Source organism: Epinephelus fuscoguttatus, linkage group LG19, assembly GCF_011397635.1.
Source record: "Epinephelus fuscoguttatus linkage group LG19, E.fuscoguttatus.final_Chr_v1".
NCBI classification, from domain to species: domain Eukaryota; kingdom Metazoa; phylum Chordata; class Actinopteri; order Perciformes; family Serranidae; genus Epinephelus; species Epinephelus fuscoguttatus.
In genome coordinates, this window is record NC_064770.1 from 2,819,261 (window position 1) to 2,833,701 (window position 14,441).

At 40.6% G+C, this 14,441-nt stretch overlaps 1 protein-coding gene across 2 annotated transcripts in view; it reads left to right on the forward strand.

The window, feature by feature from the left end:
* The first annotated feature begins 513 nt into the window (after positions 1-513).
* aldh3b1 (aldehyde dehydrogenase 3 family, member B1) overlaps positions 514-14,441 on the forward strand; it is a 36,857-nt gene continuing 22,929 nt past the window's right edge. The window contains exons 1-2 of one of the 2 annotated variants that reach the window (XM_049560261.1): positions 514-633; positions 13,864-14,032. In XM_049560261.1, coding sequence (XP_049416218.1) covers positions 13,871-14,032 — 162 coding nt within the window. In that variant the 5' untranslated portion in view covers positions 514-633; positions 13,864-13,870. The remainder of the gene's footprint in view (positions 634-13,863; positions 14,033-14,441) is intronic. The other variant, XM_049560262.1, reaches the window with a different exon arrangement.

The window sequence follows — 14,441 nt, forward strand, 5'->3', positions numbered from 1 at the left end:
CTGTAAAGCAGCACTGACGCATCCACAAAGGACAATAGCAATATGTGGTCCCAACCACATTTTGTTTGGAGGGTGTATGTTAGGTCTATAAAAGTGCCAGGAATATGTTAGATTTTTATCCTTGCACCAACAAGTTTGAACAGTTTGAACAAAATAAGGTATTTTGTGGGTGAGAGTGACAGAATACCCTGACTACTGTGTGGCACACTGAACAAATACATGTGATAGTTCACAAAGTGAGATACACACACAACACGTAAGGTCACGTCTCACCTAACAAGTTTGAAGACTAGTTTTTCAAGACCAACCAAAACCTCCCTTCCCATTGCAGAGAGCTCCGAAGTAAACCGGTATAAGAATTTATTTTTCTCAGGATGGTGGCATGACTACGCTTCTGACCCTGCCTCTGATTGGCTCACCCTGACATTCTTATCTTAACCTTAACCAATCCCACTGCTCTCGCCTAAACTTAACCAACCTACCCAGTGCCGTCTGAACCTACCCAACGAACACAACGAGTACTAGCCAATCAGAGGGAGAGTAGGGCGGGTCAACCGGTACATTGAAGACAGCACCCAAAAAAACAAGTAGCCAACTCTATCCTATCTCATCGACGCAGCAGCAAATTAACAGGTAGACGAATCACTGCAGTATTTCTTCTTCTATTCAATTTCTGTTGTGTTTGCAGAGTTCTAATGTTAGTTATAGCGAAGTGTATAATTGTTCGTAGAAAGTCCCTGTAAATTTCAGAGAAAAGGGAATTGATTTGTTCTTAGATGAACCGACTACGTAGTAGTCAGTCATTGGGAAATCACAAGCTTAATGTTACGCATGTATTTTGTTGTGTATTTGCATTAATGAGTAATAATAACGTGTGATCGACAACTTGTATTTGTGAGTTTAACACGATCTCTTGGTCGCCTATTTACCACTCGTCTGCACGCGACGTTTCAGTGTTGCGCATCATTGATGCGTATCATGCCCCTATGCTACAGCAGTATGCGAACGTATACGGAAATATAACAGTTTATATCGCTTTGCTTTTCCGCCAAAGTGGTTCTGAAGAGCCGTACACTGGAAGACGTGTTGAAATATAAAGAACTTTTGGTAAATTCGGCGTACAGATATTTTGCAAATGTTTCCGAAGACCTTGCGAAATCACTCCTGGTGCTTCCCTAAAATCTATCATCCGGTTGGTTTTGAAAACTCAGCTTGGCGTTTTTGGACAGATCCATCTCCACTAATTTCAGGGTGTCATATCAGAAGCCTTTACAGACATGGAGTCTCTTGTCTGCCACTGCAGACACAGTAGTTACACAGTTTATTGGCATATCAAGTACTATGTCAATATACTGAGATTATGAACAGGCCCTCTGTTTAGGAAGTTCACCTCAATTCCATAGGGCTAAAAAAGAGGTCTGCAACGGTCTGTTATCCTGGGGAAATATACAAAGGAATGCTTAAAAGAATAGGGGAGACCGGGGGCAATTGTAACAGGGCCATTGTAACATCTTAAATTGCCCCAATCAGAAATGAGATACGACCATGAAATTCATTATGCACTTGCTTTTTGATGATCCCTCTCTGCCTACCAAAAGAAAAGCTAATATCTCATGCATTTCTGATTTTATCAGATAAGACTCATTTTTGAGGTATGAAATTTTTTTTTTCATCTTCAGTATTTTTTTATTCCATCTTAACCTTAAATGTCTATTAATTGAAACACATCTAGTTTTGATGACCAATTTGTTGGCTATCATTTGCTATATTTGTCATATGTTAACTTTGTTGTTTGTAGCCAGCAGGCAGCTTTGTATCATGGGTGGTGAGAGACGCCTCGAGGTGAGAGGTTAATAATAATTTTCAACTTAAAAATATTATCTAAAACGGCACCAATCAGTAAAGAGTATTCAGTCTTGTTTCTGGTTCGGCCATATCGGTCATTTTTTACCATATCGGTATCGGTTTATCATAACAATATATCAGTAGAGCTATAGCAGTATGATTCTTTTTTTGATTTATGATCCAACTTTTTCCACAGGTGTCAGTTAAACTGGACTTTCATTAAGTTATACACTTGCTACAAGTTGTAAATATAGCCTAAAATTAACAGTGTTGGTTACTTGTGTTTTTTTATAGTGGCCCTGTAAATTGTTGAAAGAAAACAATGCGGTAAAACTATTTTTGACTTTTTAGTGTTGATGAGGCGAGTGTTTTTTATTGTTATTATACATTACTTTTATATGATATTAAATGGTTTTAAGTATATCTGCATTCTTGGGAGTTTACTTTGGTCCTTGGTATTGATATAAAGGTATTAAGTGGGTATTAAGTGCCCCCACATGTGGGGGCGATTGTAACATTTGACTTCTAGTGTTTGAATCAATATTGTGACCCAAACGTTTTTTGTAAAAACATTTAATTATTGTTAACAAGTAGAACAAAGATACAAGTTTCTTACACAAAAGAAAATATCCAAATAGCTCAAGCGGTCTTTCAGTTATGACATCAAAACCAAAAAGTGTTACAATTGCCCCCAGTCTCCCCTACTTAAGCTCCCAAATGACCATTTGTATATCAACCACACTCCCCATGTTACATTGAATTTGTGAAGAAAACTTTGTTTTTCTCACATGCCTCTGATGAATGAAGAATCCCAAATAGGGGAACATTCGTAATGAACTGAAGGTCACTGCTTGTTTTACAGCAGAACTATATGAAAACATCTGTTTACAAATTCTAGGATCAAAAGGATGTTTTATTTTATTCCATTATTTTTCAAAGTTATTATTCTGCATAGTCCAACCTTGAGCCATGGGTCACTTAAAGTCATAAGTTATAATGTTAAAGGGCTCCTGCATAGTCACATAAAAAGGAAGAAAACATTTAATCAGTTAAAGGGAAATTTTGGTTTATTTCAACCCGTCACCTATCGTCCTAAATTTGTTTCAAGTGACTAGTGACATAGAAATAATAGTTAGCATGTTAGCCGTTAGCCTAGATACAGCTGTAGCGTCAAACCTGTTAAAACTTAATTGAACGGGCATCCTTTCAAGTGCAAAGTTAGTCCACTAAACAAGCTTTTTCTCCACAAAGACCGCCTCATATCGTTAGGATAAATGTCAGAGAACATATAGAAAACGACATGTAAACGTGTTGTTTTACCTTACCGGTGTGGTACCGTGTTTGTTTATCATCTAGCTCTGCTTTCCAAAGCGCAGCCTTACTGTCAAATAGCATTCTTACAAGGGACCCTCCTAACAGAAATATAACACGAGAAACTCAAAAGATCTTGACATAGACAAAGTACTTTACTTTTTGCCTTAATCTGGGAGAAAGAGGGGAGTATGTATTTTGATACACAGACCGGTCAACTTTTCATCAACTAAAGGTCAAAATGGTTAAAGGGCTAAATGGTTCTATTGATGGAATACAGGTTTTCTTTCGTTCTTGAACATTTATGCTCCAAATGGGGATGAGCCTGACTTCATTCATAGAATATTCACTACAATACTGCAGCACAGTTTTGGTATCCTATTGCAGGGAGGGGATTTCCACTGTGTCATGTCTCAGCTTATGGATAGGCAACCTCCCTCAAAAACTCCTACTATCAGAATGAGTAAAATGCTGCTCCTGGAGGAAGGCAACAATAGTTGTAATACATAAGGAAGGCAAGGGCGCCACCAAATTCAAATCATGTAGACCCATATCTCTGCCGAATTCAGACCTACATATATTAACACCTATTCCAGCAAGACTCGTCAATAAAATTATTACACAAATTAGTCACCTTGCTCAGACTAGGTTTATTAGAGATAGATATTACGAGGGCAGGGTGAGATCCATCCAAAAGGCCAGGAGGAAGAAGCTATGATATTATCTCTCAATGCCCAAAAAGCATTCGACCGAGTGTCCTGGAAATACCTATTTCAGCTGCAGTTAAAGTGAATGGGTTTTTATCAGACAGATTTGCTTTTGAATGCGTGGCTGTAGACAGGGTTGCTCTCTAACACCCCTACTATTCAACTACTAGTGCAGTTTATCAGAGATGACAACAACATAAACGGACTGACAATATGGAGATAAGTTATCATTGTAAGTGCATGTTCTTGTATACCTAGCCCAAGCTACGACAGCAATTCTATACTTAAAGAAACTAATATCCACATATTCTCTGGCTACAAAGTGAATGTGGACAAAAAATGGCTATGGATATAGGCAGTAAAATTTCACAAATGGTCAAGCTTCAGAGCATATTCAAATGGCCAGAAGTTGGCATCAGATATCTCGGAATTAAAATTCCCTCATCATTAGAAAAGCTATACGACACAAATCCAAAATTATAGTAAGGATTTGGACCACTGGTTGACACTTCTACTATCTCTGTTCAGCCAGATTGAAAGTGTACCCATAAATGTATTGCCTAAGCTAGTTTATCAATTTCAGATGTTACCTATTGATATTCCCAAATCCACATTTGATAAATTGGACAGGCTTATTTCAAAATTTATATGGCAAGGAAGTAGTGGTAGCCAGGGTGGAGTAGGCTTACAATAACGGAGTCGTCAGCATGGAGTATGCAACAGAAAGCAACAGAAATGTGTGCATACATGCACAGCGAGGACAACAACCCGGGTTGCAGCGAGGGCTCTGTGCCTGCTAGACGCTGCCTGCACAGTGCGTGTCCGTCGGACCCGCACTTGAGAATCTGGACAACAGTACTGACGAGACTGCTGCTCTTCAGAGATCATCCATCACCGATCACCCTGAGCGCGCACACGTGAGCGCGGAGCACAGAGAAGCAGTCAGAGCTACAGGCTACAGTGAGGCTTAAAACAGAGTTCATATGACGTTTTTCAAAGCAACTTTTTATGTTGGGGCTTCAGGACACTTGGATCACTACAGATGAGCATGTTGGAGATATTTTGTGGTTCTTGAATGTTAGTCTGGGGCACCGTCAGCCATTAGGTGTGCTAGCTGCTCCCCCCACCGATCTCCGCAAGGGATGTGAGTGCTCTAAAACTTCATCAGAGCCTTCCTCAGCATGAGGGTGAGTAGATAATGGCTGGGTGCACTATCCCTTTAACTTATTATTGATAAAGAACCAGACTGTTAAGACTAAAAAAGTCGTGGTATCGGCCGATTAAACGGCTATCGTTTTTTTCCTACTCCAAACTATCGTTATTATATTGACCTTTTAAAAATCCACTATCGGCCATGCCATGCATTCATGTCTTCTTCTCAGTGTGCAATTGCTGCTTAGCTGTAACAGCTCTGTTTCTTCAGCTGGAGTTAGTCCCAGGTCCAGCAGTGACTCTGGGCTTTCAAATTCAAAGGGATTTTGAATCCACCATTGTCACTCAAAATGTCATATCTCTTTGCAGAAACGTAGCGATCAAAGTTATCAATGAGCGCAAGTAGATGTGTCTGAATAAGTCCAGTCAGACATTTCACTTGAGTGTCAGTGACATCGTTTTCTTCTATGTGCTGTAACACAGTGTGAAACAAGTAGTAGCTTGGATTTGTCCTTCTGAGACTAAAGAAGTCCAGTAGTTTATTTGCCAACTCCAACTTGCAGTGCAATGTTTCCAAATGTCTTTTTAGCTTGGTCTGCTTCAAACTCTCATATGCGAGTTTTTCACTGCACATAACACACGTGGGCTGTGGTTCTTGGTTGGGTTTGGAACAATTAACAAAACCATAGTTCAAGTAGTCCTTGTATGGCCTTGTCCCCAACTTTCTCTTTTTATTAGGAGGCTCTTCACCTATGTTGACCCTTCCACCTGCGCCATCATCTGTGGGTTGAATGTGACCGGTAGCTGTAGTTTGGCTGACAATAGTTGCAATCTGCTCTTTAGCTGGGTCTTTGGCTATTACTTGCAAAGCAGGGGCCGGTTCACGTCCATTCGTATGCTGGCTTCCTTCCCAGGCAGTAGTTTGGCGAGTGTTAGCTGCAGTCTGTTTTTTAGCTGGTTCGTTCTTTTTAATTAGCCAAGCATCCATTTCTAGTTGCTAGCTTCAGGTTCAAAATCTGTCAACTGTTAAGGCTGAAACCGTAGCCCTTTTTAGATTTAGGAATTGTGCAAATGTGCAGGAAAGCCCAATCAGTCTTTTTTCAGCATTGGCAGTATAAAAACAAAATCGGGGAGTGTGGCAAAATGCTGCCTACCTAATTTTGTTTAAATACAGAATGCATCCTTTTCGGGGCAATGGGGGGCATGAGCAAGTAACAAAATGTGTGGCTCAGGGTGTGACATACCCAGTGACGTGAGAGGGAAGCCGCTGCTGGTCAGTCCTTCGGCTATTCTCTCGTAAGTCGGCCCGTCCTTCACCGTTCCCGTCATCTGACGGTTAATGGCGTCTTCGTTTGTGAGGACATGGAGGGAGCGCAATTCTTTTTCTCCCCAGTGGCTCATCTTTACAGTGTCTTTCAGGTTTATGTTTCCCTTGTTGAAGCAGAATTCAAGGCTTGGAGCTGGGCCTGAAGGCTCCCGACCTTGTTCTCTACTTCCCAAACAAACTTACTTTGTTTTCTATTAAGTGTCTATAACTCAAATACTCATAGGTCAAAGAATCACTGGAGACACGTAGAATCAGGTACAACTGAGTTTAATGTGCACGCAGGCAACAGCACATACAACTCATGAGTCAAGCTCCAGCGCAGGACTGAAGTTTCTTTTCTCTGTGCGTCCCCTTAAAGCTGGTGAAGATTCTGTCGAGTCTCCACCTCTTTTCTTTTAATCCTACCCACTTGAGCCCGAACATAATGGTGTCATGGTTTTTCCCGTTTCCGCTGAAGCCAGTTTTAACCGTGTAATGCTTTTCTCGGGCAATCTGGGCCCGCCTCCTCTTTCCAGGCTAGATTAGGCCAAGCTGGAATTTCCCTAACTTTCCACCAATATGTTTGAGCTCATCCTCATGCTATTTTTTTTTTTTTTTTAATTATGTACAGTGAATCCTAGGTACTTTCCACCACAATGCTTAAGTGCTCAATGAGTATGTGTGTGTGTGTGTCATAGAAATACATGAAATAATAAACCAGTGTGTGACTGTAAGTGCACACATTGCTTTAAGAGGTATCTTTAAAGGTCAACTTCTACATTAAATGAGTACATTACACTTGCTACTAGCTGCTCGCTAATTCCTGCTATCAGCTGTTGCCTGTTTATCCACCGCCAGTGGCTCGCACGTGCGGTGTCATCAACAGCTCCTCCCACAAGTCTTCAACAGCCCATCCCGTTGCAGAAGGCCGCCTCAGTGCCAATATGACTACCCTACGAGGCGATCAACTCACCACTCTGGCTCTGTGTGTCTAAATGCTCGCAGCTTGACGGCAAAACAGCCCAACATTTGCGGAAAATCTGGCAGTGTTAAAGGGGCTCGTGAGTGTGGTAGAGTGGTAGTATGGCGGTAGCTCCTTCATGTGGCTACAGGGTGTACTCCAGATGTAAATCTTAAATAAAAGACTACGTTAATAATTTTGCAAATTTATTTGGCGATCCAAATAAAATCTCGTTCGACCCAATTGTGGATCACGACCCAGTCTCTGGGAATCAGTGACGTAGATGACCAGCTTAGCTGGTTATGTGCTGGTGTAGAGAGTTGGGGCTGTTTGTCTCAGCCAGCAGCTATGTTTAAAAGTATTTTAAGATAAGTGTCAAACTAAGTTAGTCTACATACAGACAGCTGTCATTCGAGCTTTTTAGTAACAATTCTACATGTTTACATGCTCATGCTTGCTGAACAACAAGTTTTGAGACTGTCTGCCCAGACTAAACCAGATTCTTCCAGTTTGGTTAATCGCCAATTCCTTTCAAATTTTCTCTATTTGTTTTAACTTGCGGGTTTGAGAGTTATACCAAGGAGCGAACTTTCTTTGATTTGTTAACTTCTTTTTAAGAGGTGCTATGGAGTCGAGTGTTGTTCACAGCAAGCCGACGGTGCTATCGACAAGATGATCAATTCGGGAGAGTTTAAAGTCGGTACGGGAAACCTCTGTTACTGAAGGACATGGTATTAAATTTAACAACGGAGGAATCATTTCCTTAAATTTTGCGACAGCACTATCTGATAAACATCTAGAATAGTAACTGTTGCTGAGTGGCGTGTAATCGAGTAAAAAGAAATCAAAAGTAATCAAATAATGATCCGATAGCGAGGGATTCTGTGGAAAGACTGTTAGGTTATCAATTTCAATTCCATACATCAGAACTAGATCGAGGGTATGGTTAAAACAGTGAGTGGGTTTATGTACACCCTGACTGAAGCCAATGGAGTCTAATAATGAGATAAACACGGTAGCCAGGGAGTCATAATTACACACATTATATATATGTGTGTATATATATATATATATATATATATATATATATATATGTATGTATGTATGTATGTATGTATGTGTATATATATATATATATATATATATATATGTATATGTATATGTATGTATGTGTATATATATAAATATATATATAGATATATATATATATATATATATATATATATATACAGTACAGGCCAAAAGTTTGGACACACCTTCTCATTCAATGCGTTTTCTTTATTTTCATGACTATTTACATTGTAGATTCTCACTGAAGGCATCAAAACTATGAATGAACACGTGGAGTTATGTACTTAACAAAAAAGGTGAAATAACTGAAAACATGTTTTATATTCTAGTTTCTTCAAAATAGCCACCCTTTGCTCTGATTACTGCTTTGCACACTCTTGGCATTCTCTCCATGAGCTTCAAGAGGTAGTCACCTGAAATGGTTTCCACTTCACAGGTGTGCCTTATCAGGGTTAATTAGTGGAATTTCTTGCTTTATCAATGGGGTTGGGGCCATCAGTTGTGTTGTGCAGAAGTCAGGTTAATACACAGCCGACAGCCCTATTGGACAACTGTTAAAATTCATATTATGGCAAGAACCAATCAGCTAACTAAAGAAAAACGAGTGGCCATCATTACTTTAAGAAATGAAGGTCAGTCAGTCCGGAAAATTGCAAAAACTTTAAATGTGTCCCCAAGTGGAGTCGCAAAAACCATCAAGCGCTACAAGGAAACTGGCACACATGAGGACCGACCCAGGAAAGGAAGACCAAGAGTCACCTCTGCTTCTGAGGATAAGTTCATCCAAGTCACCAGCCTCAGAAATCGCAAGTTAACAGCAGCTCAGATCAGAGACCAGATGAATGCCACACAGAGTTCTAGCAGCAGACCCATCTCTAGAACAACTGTTAAGAGGAGACTGCGCGAATCAGGCCTTCATGGTCAAATAGCTGCTAGGAAAGCACTGCTAAGGAGAGGCAACAAGCAGAAGAGATTTGTTTGGGCCAAGAAACACAGGGAATGGACATTAGACCAGTGGAAATCTGTGCTTTGGTCTGATGAGTCCAAATTTGAGATCTTTGGTTCCAACCGCTGTGTCTTTGTGAGACGCAGAAAAGGTGAACGGATGGATTCCACATGCCTGGTTCCCACTGTGAAGCATGGAGGAGGAGGTGTGATGGTGTGGGAGTGTTTTGCTGGTGACACTGTTGGGGATTTATTCAAAATTGAAGGCACACTGAACCAGCATGGCTACCACAGCATCCTGCAGCGACATGCCATCCCATCCGGTTTGCGTTTAGTTGGGCGATCATTTATTTTTCAACAGGACAATGACCCCAAACACACCTCCAGGCTGTGTAAGGGCTATTTGACCAAGAAGGAGAGTGATGGAGTGCTGCGGCAGATGACCTGGCCTCCACAGTCACCGGACCTGAACCCAATCGAGATGGTTTGGGGTGAGCTGGACCGCAGAGTGAAGGCAAAGGGGCCAACAAGTGCTAAACACCTCTGGGAACTCCTTCAAGACTGTTGGAAAACCATTTCAGGTGACTACCTCTTGAAGCTCATGGAGAGAATGCCAAGAGTGTGCAAAGCAGTAATCAGAGCAAAGGGTGGCTATTTTGAAGAAACTAGAATATAAAACATGTTTTCAGTTATTTCACCTTTTTTTGTTAAGTACATAACTCCACATGTGTTCATTCATAGTTTTGATGCCTTCAGTGAGAATCTACAATGTAAATAGTCATGAAAATAAAGAAAACGCATTGAATGAGAAGGTGTGTCCAAACTTTTGGCCTGTACTGTATATTCTGTGTATATATATATATATATATATATATATATATATATTTTGTTCTGCTTTTTTTGAATGTCTGTCTGAAATAAACAGTAATGAAAACGTCAACATGAATGTTAAAATCGCCTACAATAATAACTTTATCTGATTTAAGAAATAAACTGGATAAAAACTCTGAGAATTCAGATACAAATCCAGAATACGGGCCAGGAGTGCGGTACACTATAACAAATAAAAGTGGCTGCAAGATTTTCCAGGTCGGATGCAAAAGACTAAGAACAAGGCTTTCAAATGAATTATAATCTAGTTTAGGTTTAGGGCTGATTAACAGACTAGAGTTAAAAATGGCTGCAACTCCCCTTCCTCGGCCGCTGCCTCGAGGAATGTGGGTATTATTATGACTGGGAGGAGTGGATTAATTTAGACATACATAGATCACACAACATATTCATCTTGACACAGCCAGGTTCCAGTGAGGCTGAGTAAGTCAATATGATTATCTGATATTAATTCGTTTACTAACACGGCTTTAGATGTTAGAGACCTGATATTTAACAGTCCGCATTTAATTCTCCTGTTTTGTCTTTCTGTCACAGAAGAAGTTTTTTATATTTTATGAGGTTGTTTTGCACAAGTCCTCTTTCTTTAATTTTATATTTAGATAATTTAGGTGGTACACAGAGTAACACTCGCCACACACCGTGTACACAGAGTAATACTCGACTCACACCGTGTACACAACGCAACACAATGTGGCGAACACCAGGCTGCTAATATTACATTACGTTCATAGCACCATTTCCAAGAAAATAATAAAGTACTAGGTCCAGTACATGTAACAGCAACACATACTACTCATAATATAATTATAAACCAAGTCACTTACTTATCCAACAGCAGCAAGGCAACATCCTTGTCTGCCCTCATCCCAATTTCTTCCTTCAGGGCTCTCCACCGAGGAAAAGGGACGTCAATACAAATCCTTGTTTGCCTTCTCCGTCGGTCACTTTCCTTCTTTGCTAACACACCTTCAGCCGAACGTGCCGGCTTTTTCTTTGTGGTAGGATCCACTTCTGAACCATGTCTCGGCCGCTTCTTTGGGTTCTCCGCCACGTTGCTTTCTCTTTCTACCTGCGCTGTACCTCTTGCTATGAGACTCTCCGCTCTTCCTCCCCCTACCTTCTTGTTGTGAGGTAAAATGCGGCATTTCCTGTGTGCCAGTGCGGGAATGTCGCCGGTTGACACACAAACTAAAAATGATATATATTGAAAAATAACGCGAGATGTTAGAGGAGCTGATCGGCTTAATCAGCATTGTGTCATCTCCTCTAGTAGTGGCTTTGGTGAAACGGACATTTACGGACATGTAGAAGTTAGGCACTATAGCTTTAACAAAACCCACATTGTTTGCTGGACACCAACTGGACAGCCAGTGATTAAATGATGACATGCGGCTAAACATGTCATCAGTGGTCAGATTTGGGAGGGGTCCAGAGAAAACTACAGTCCGACATAGTTTTTGTGTATTCACACACCGAGGCAACATTAATTTTAGTGACCTCCAACTGGCGTAACCTGGTGTCATTGCCACCGACGTGAATAACGATCTTACTAAATCTATGTTTAGCTTTAGCCAACCCTATGTTCCCACATTTCTAGGACATTTTCAAAATTAGGTCTTGTGTTCCTACTTTTCCCTTCAATTTAAGCCCTATCCTCCCACAAGGGTTAGGGTTAGGGGGGTAATAGGTTGGGTGTAATTGGCTACCAAATTGGGAGAAAAGGGGATAAAATTTGATACAAATTTATGAAAAAGGAAATTTGGGAACATAGAGCTGTGGGAACATAGGGCTGTGGGAACACAGGACTTTGGGAACATAGGGCTGTGGGAACATAGGGCTGTGGGAACATAGGCACGCTCCGATGCAAACAACAGCTAAGAGATTAGCAAGAAAGTCATAAAAAGGAGGGGAGCTATAAGTGCTTAAACAGAACTAGTGTAGGTTGAGACTCTGATGTACAGTTACAAAATCAACCAGATTTGTTTCAAAATTGGGAATAATACACTAGGCTTGTGCCGATTTCCGGTTTAACCAGTTCGGTCCGGTTTAAGAGCTCCACCCGGTCTAATTCATGTGAACCGGATAAACCGGGTGGGGGTGGGGGGGTGGGGGGCTTTTCACATCAGCGGCATGTCAAGGGACTATATTTAACTTATCTTGCATTGAAACATGGATTATGACAACTTAATAAGGTATATGTATGTTTTTAAATGAAGTGGAGGAGCCTACAAGTGTTTTGTTTAGTTTGTCTCAGAGGCTCCGCGGACTGCGGACTCCGCAGCTCCACTCAGTTGTCTGCTGCTGTGAGAAGTGTCCTTCTGCTTCTTCTTCTTCTTCTTCGTCTTCTTGTGTAACCTTGTGTGTATTGGCAGTTAATACAGCATCATCGCCACCTAGTGGATTGGAAGCACATTACACCTATAATAGGCTTTTATTGGGAAAAATAGCTCAAATGCGACCCCCAGTGGTAAAATTAGATATATAATTTGATATATCGGTTCGGTTAGATATTTGGCTTTAAATCAAACAGTTGGAAAGTTTTCAAACCGGCACAAGCCTATAATACACTTAAGACCTTGATGATACTTAATTGCGGAAACTGTTAGTTTCCATTGAAGCACATAGCCATGGTGGCATGGCGAAAGTAGACATTTTACCGCAATTGGCAGTAACTTATGTGTACTTCGTTCAATCTGCCTGAAACTTAAGATACTCCTTAAGAGTCTAGGCCTGGACACATGATATGAGTTTCGTCAATGGGTGGGCAAAATGGCTTGGCCACACCCTTTAAAGAGAAGCCTCCATGGCATGTTTCGCCGACATGCACGGAATTTGATACACACATGTATCGCACCCTGACGCACAAAAAAACTTTTTGGACCCATAGGCCAAACTCAACAGGAAGTCGGACATTTTGAATTTCCAAGTATTTTGCACGCTTCGCATTTTAACAAACTCCTGCAGACATAATCCGATTGACTTTATAACTAATGCGTACCATTGAGACAACTTTGTGATCAAAAGTTAATAAAAGATTTAGTCAACGTTGAAGCATGTGGCCGTGGCATGGCGTCAAGTTTTGATGTCTCAAAAACAATAACATGATGTATCATTAGTGCATTTTCCAGTGCCCTATAGTCGAAAGAGGAAGTGGTGCAAAATGTGAAAGGGGTCATTCCAGCGCTCACACCGTGAAAGATATGCCATCTCACTCCTGCGTGTGGTGTCTGACTTTCACAGAAATAAACTGCTGCATCAGCTTTAATTTAATTTAATTTATTGTTGTTTGCCTGTAAGCCACATAGGCACAGCTATAAAAAAATTATAAAAAAAAAAAAAAACAGCATGGAAGTTCGGAAAATGTTTAAGTTCTGAAAAGTTTTAAGTTACTGGAATTGAAATATTATTGAATTAAAAAAAAAAGAAGAAGAAAAGAAAAGAAGAAATATTATTGAATTATTATTCCAGGTAAAAACAAAAAAAGCATTTGCCTGTTACAGCTTATCAAATGTGGTGGTTTCCTTTCTTATTGCAAATTACATGAAAGCTGAGATTTGTTGTGTTGTGTTGTGTTGTGTGTGTGTGTGTGTGTGTGTGTGTGTGTGTGTGCGCGCATGCGCGTGCGTGCGTGCGTGTGTGTTTGCATTTGCACGTGTGTGTGTGTTTTCCAGGTGAAAGATGGGCACCCAGAGCCAGGTTGTGGACAGGTTGCGGTCAGCATTTCTTTCAGGTGTCACAATACCAGAGCAGTTTCGTCAAACTCAGCTTACCAAGCTTATGTCCATGATCAAAGATAATGAGGAACAGATTTTAGATGCCCTGCACAAAGACCTTGCGAAGGTACAAGACTGTGCTCATGTGTCACAGACACAGACAGTACACACACACGCACAACACATGAATATGCTCTCACATACAAACGCCTCACACCCTGATGCTGATCAAGGGGTTTTGTCTGGCCCGAGCAGCCATGATGATGGTAAAATGAAACATTTCACGAAGCCTGTAACAAAACTTTCCAAAAGTGAAAGGTAAAAGTTTCCTTTCCAAAGTCCTTTCACCCCTTCTCCTACTATTCTACCACGTTTATTTAGCCTCCTCATTTTATGATGCTGTACAATTGGGTTTTTTTTTCTCCAATTATGATTTTGTGACTTTGAATTGAAAAAACTTACAACTCATTATTTTTTATAAAATTTGTACATTTTAGGTACATGCATGGTGGCATGCAGACATGCAGGGTGTTTGA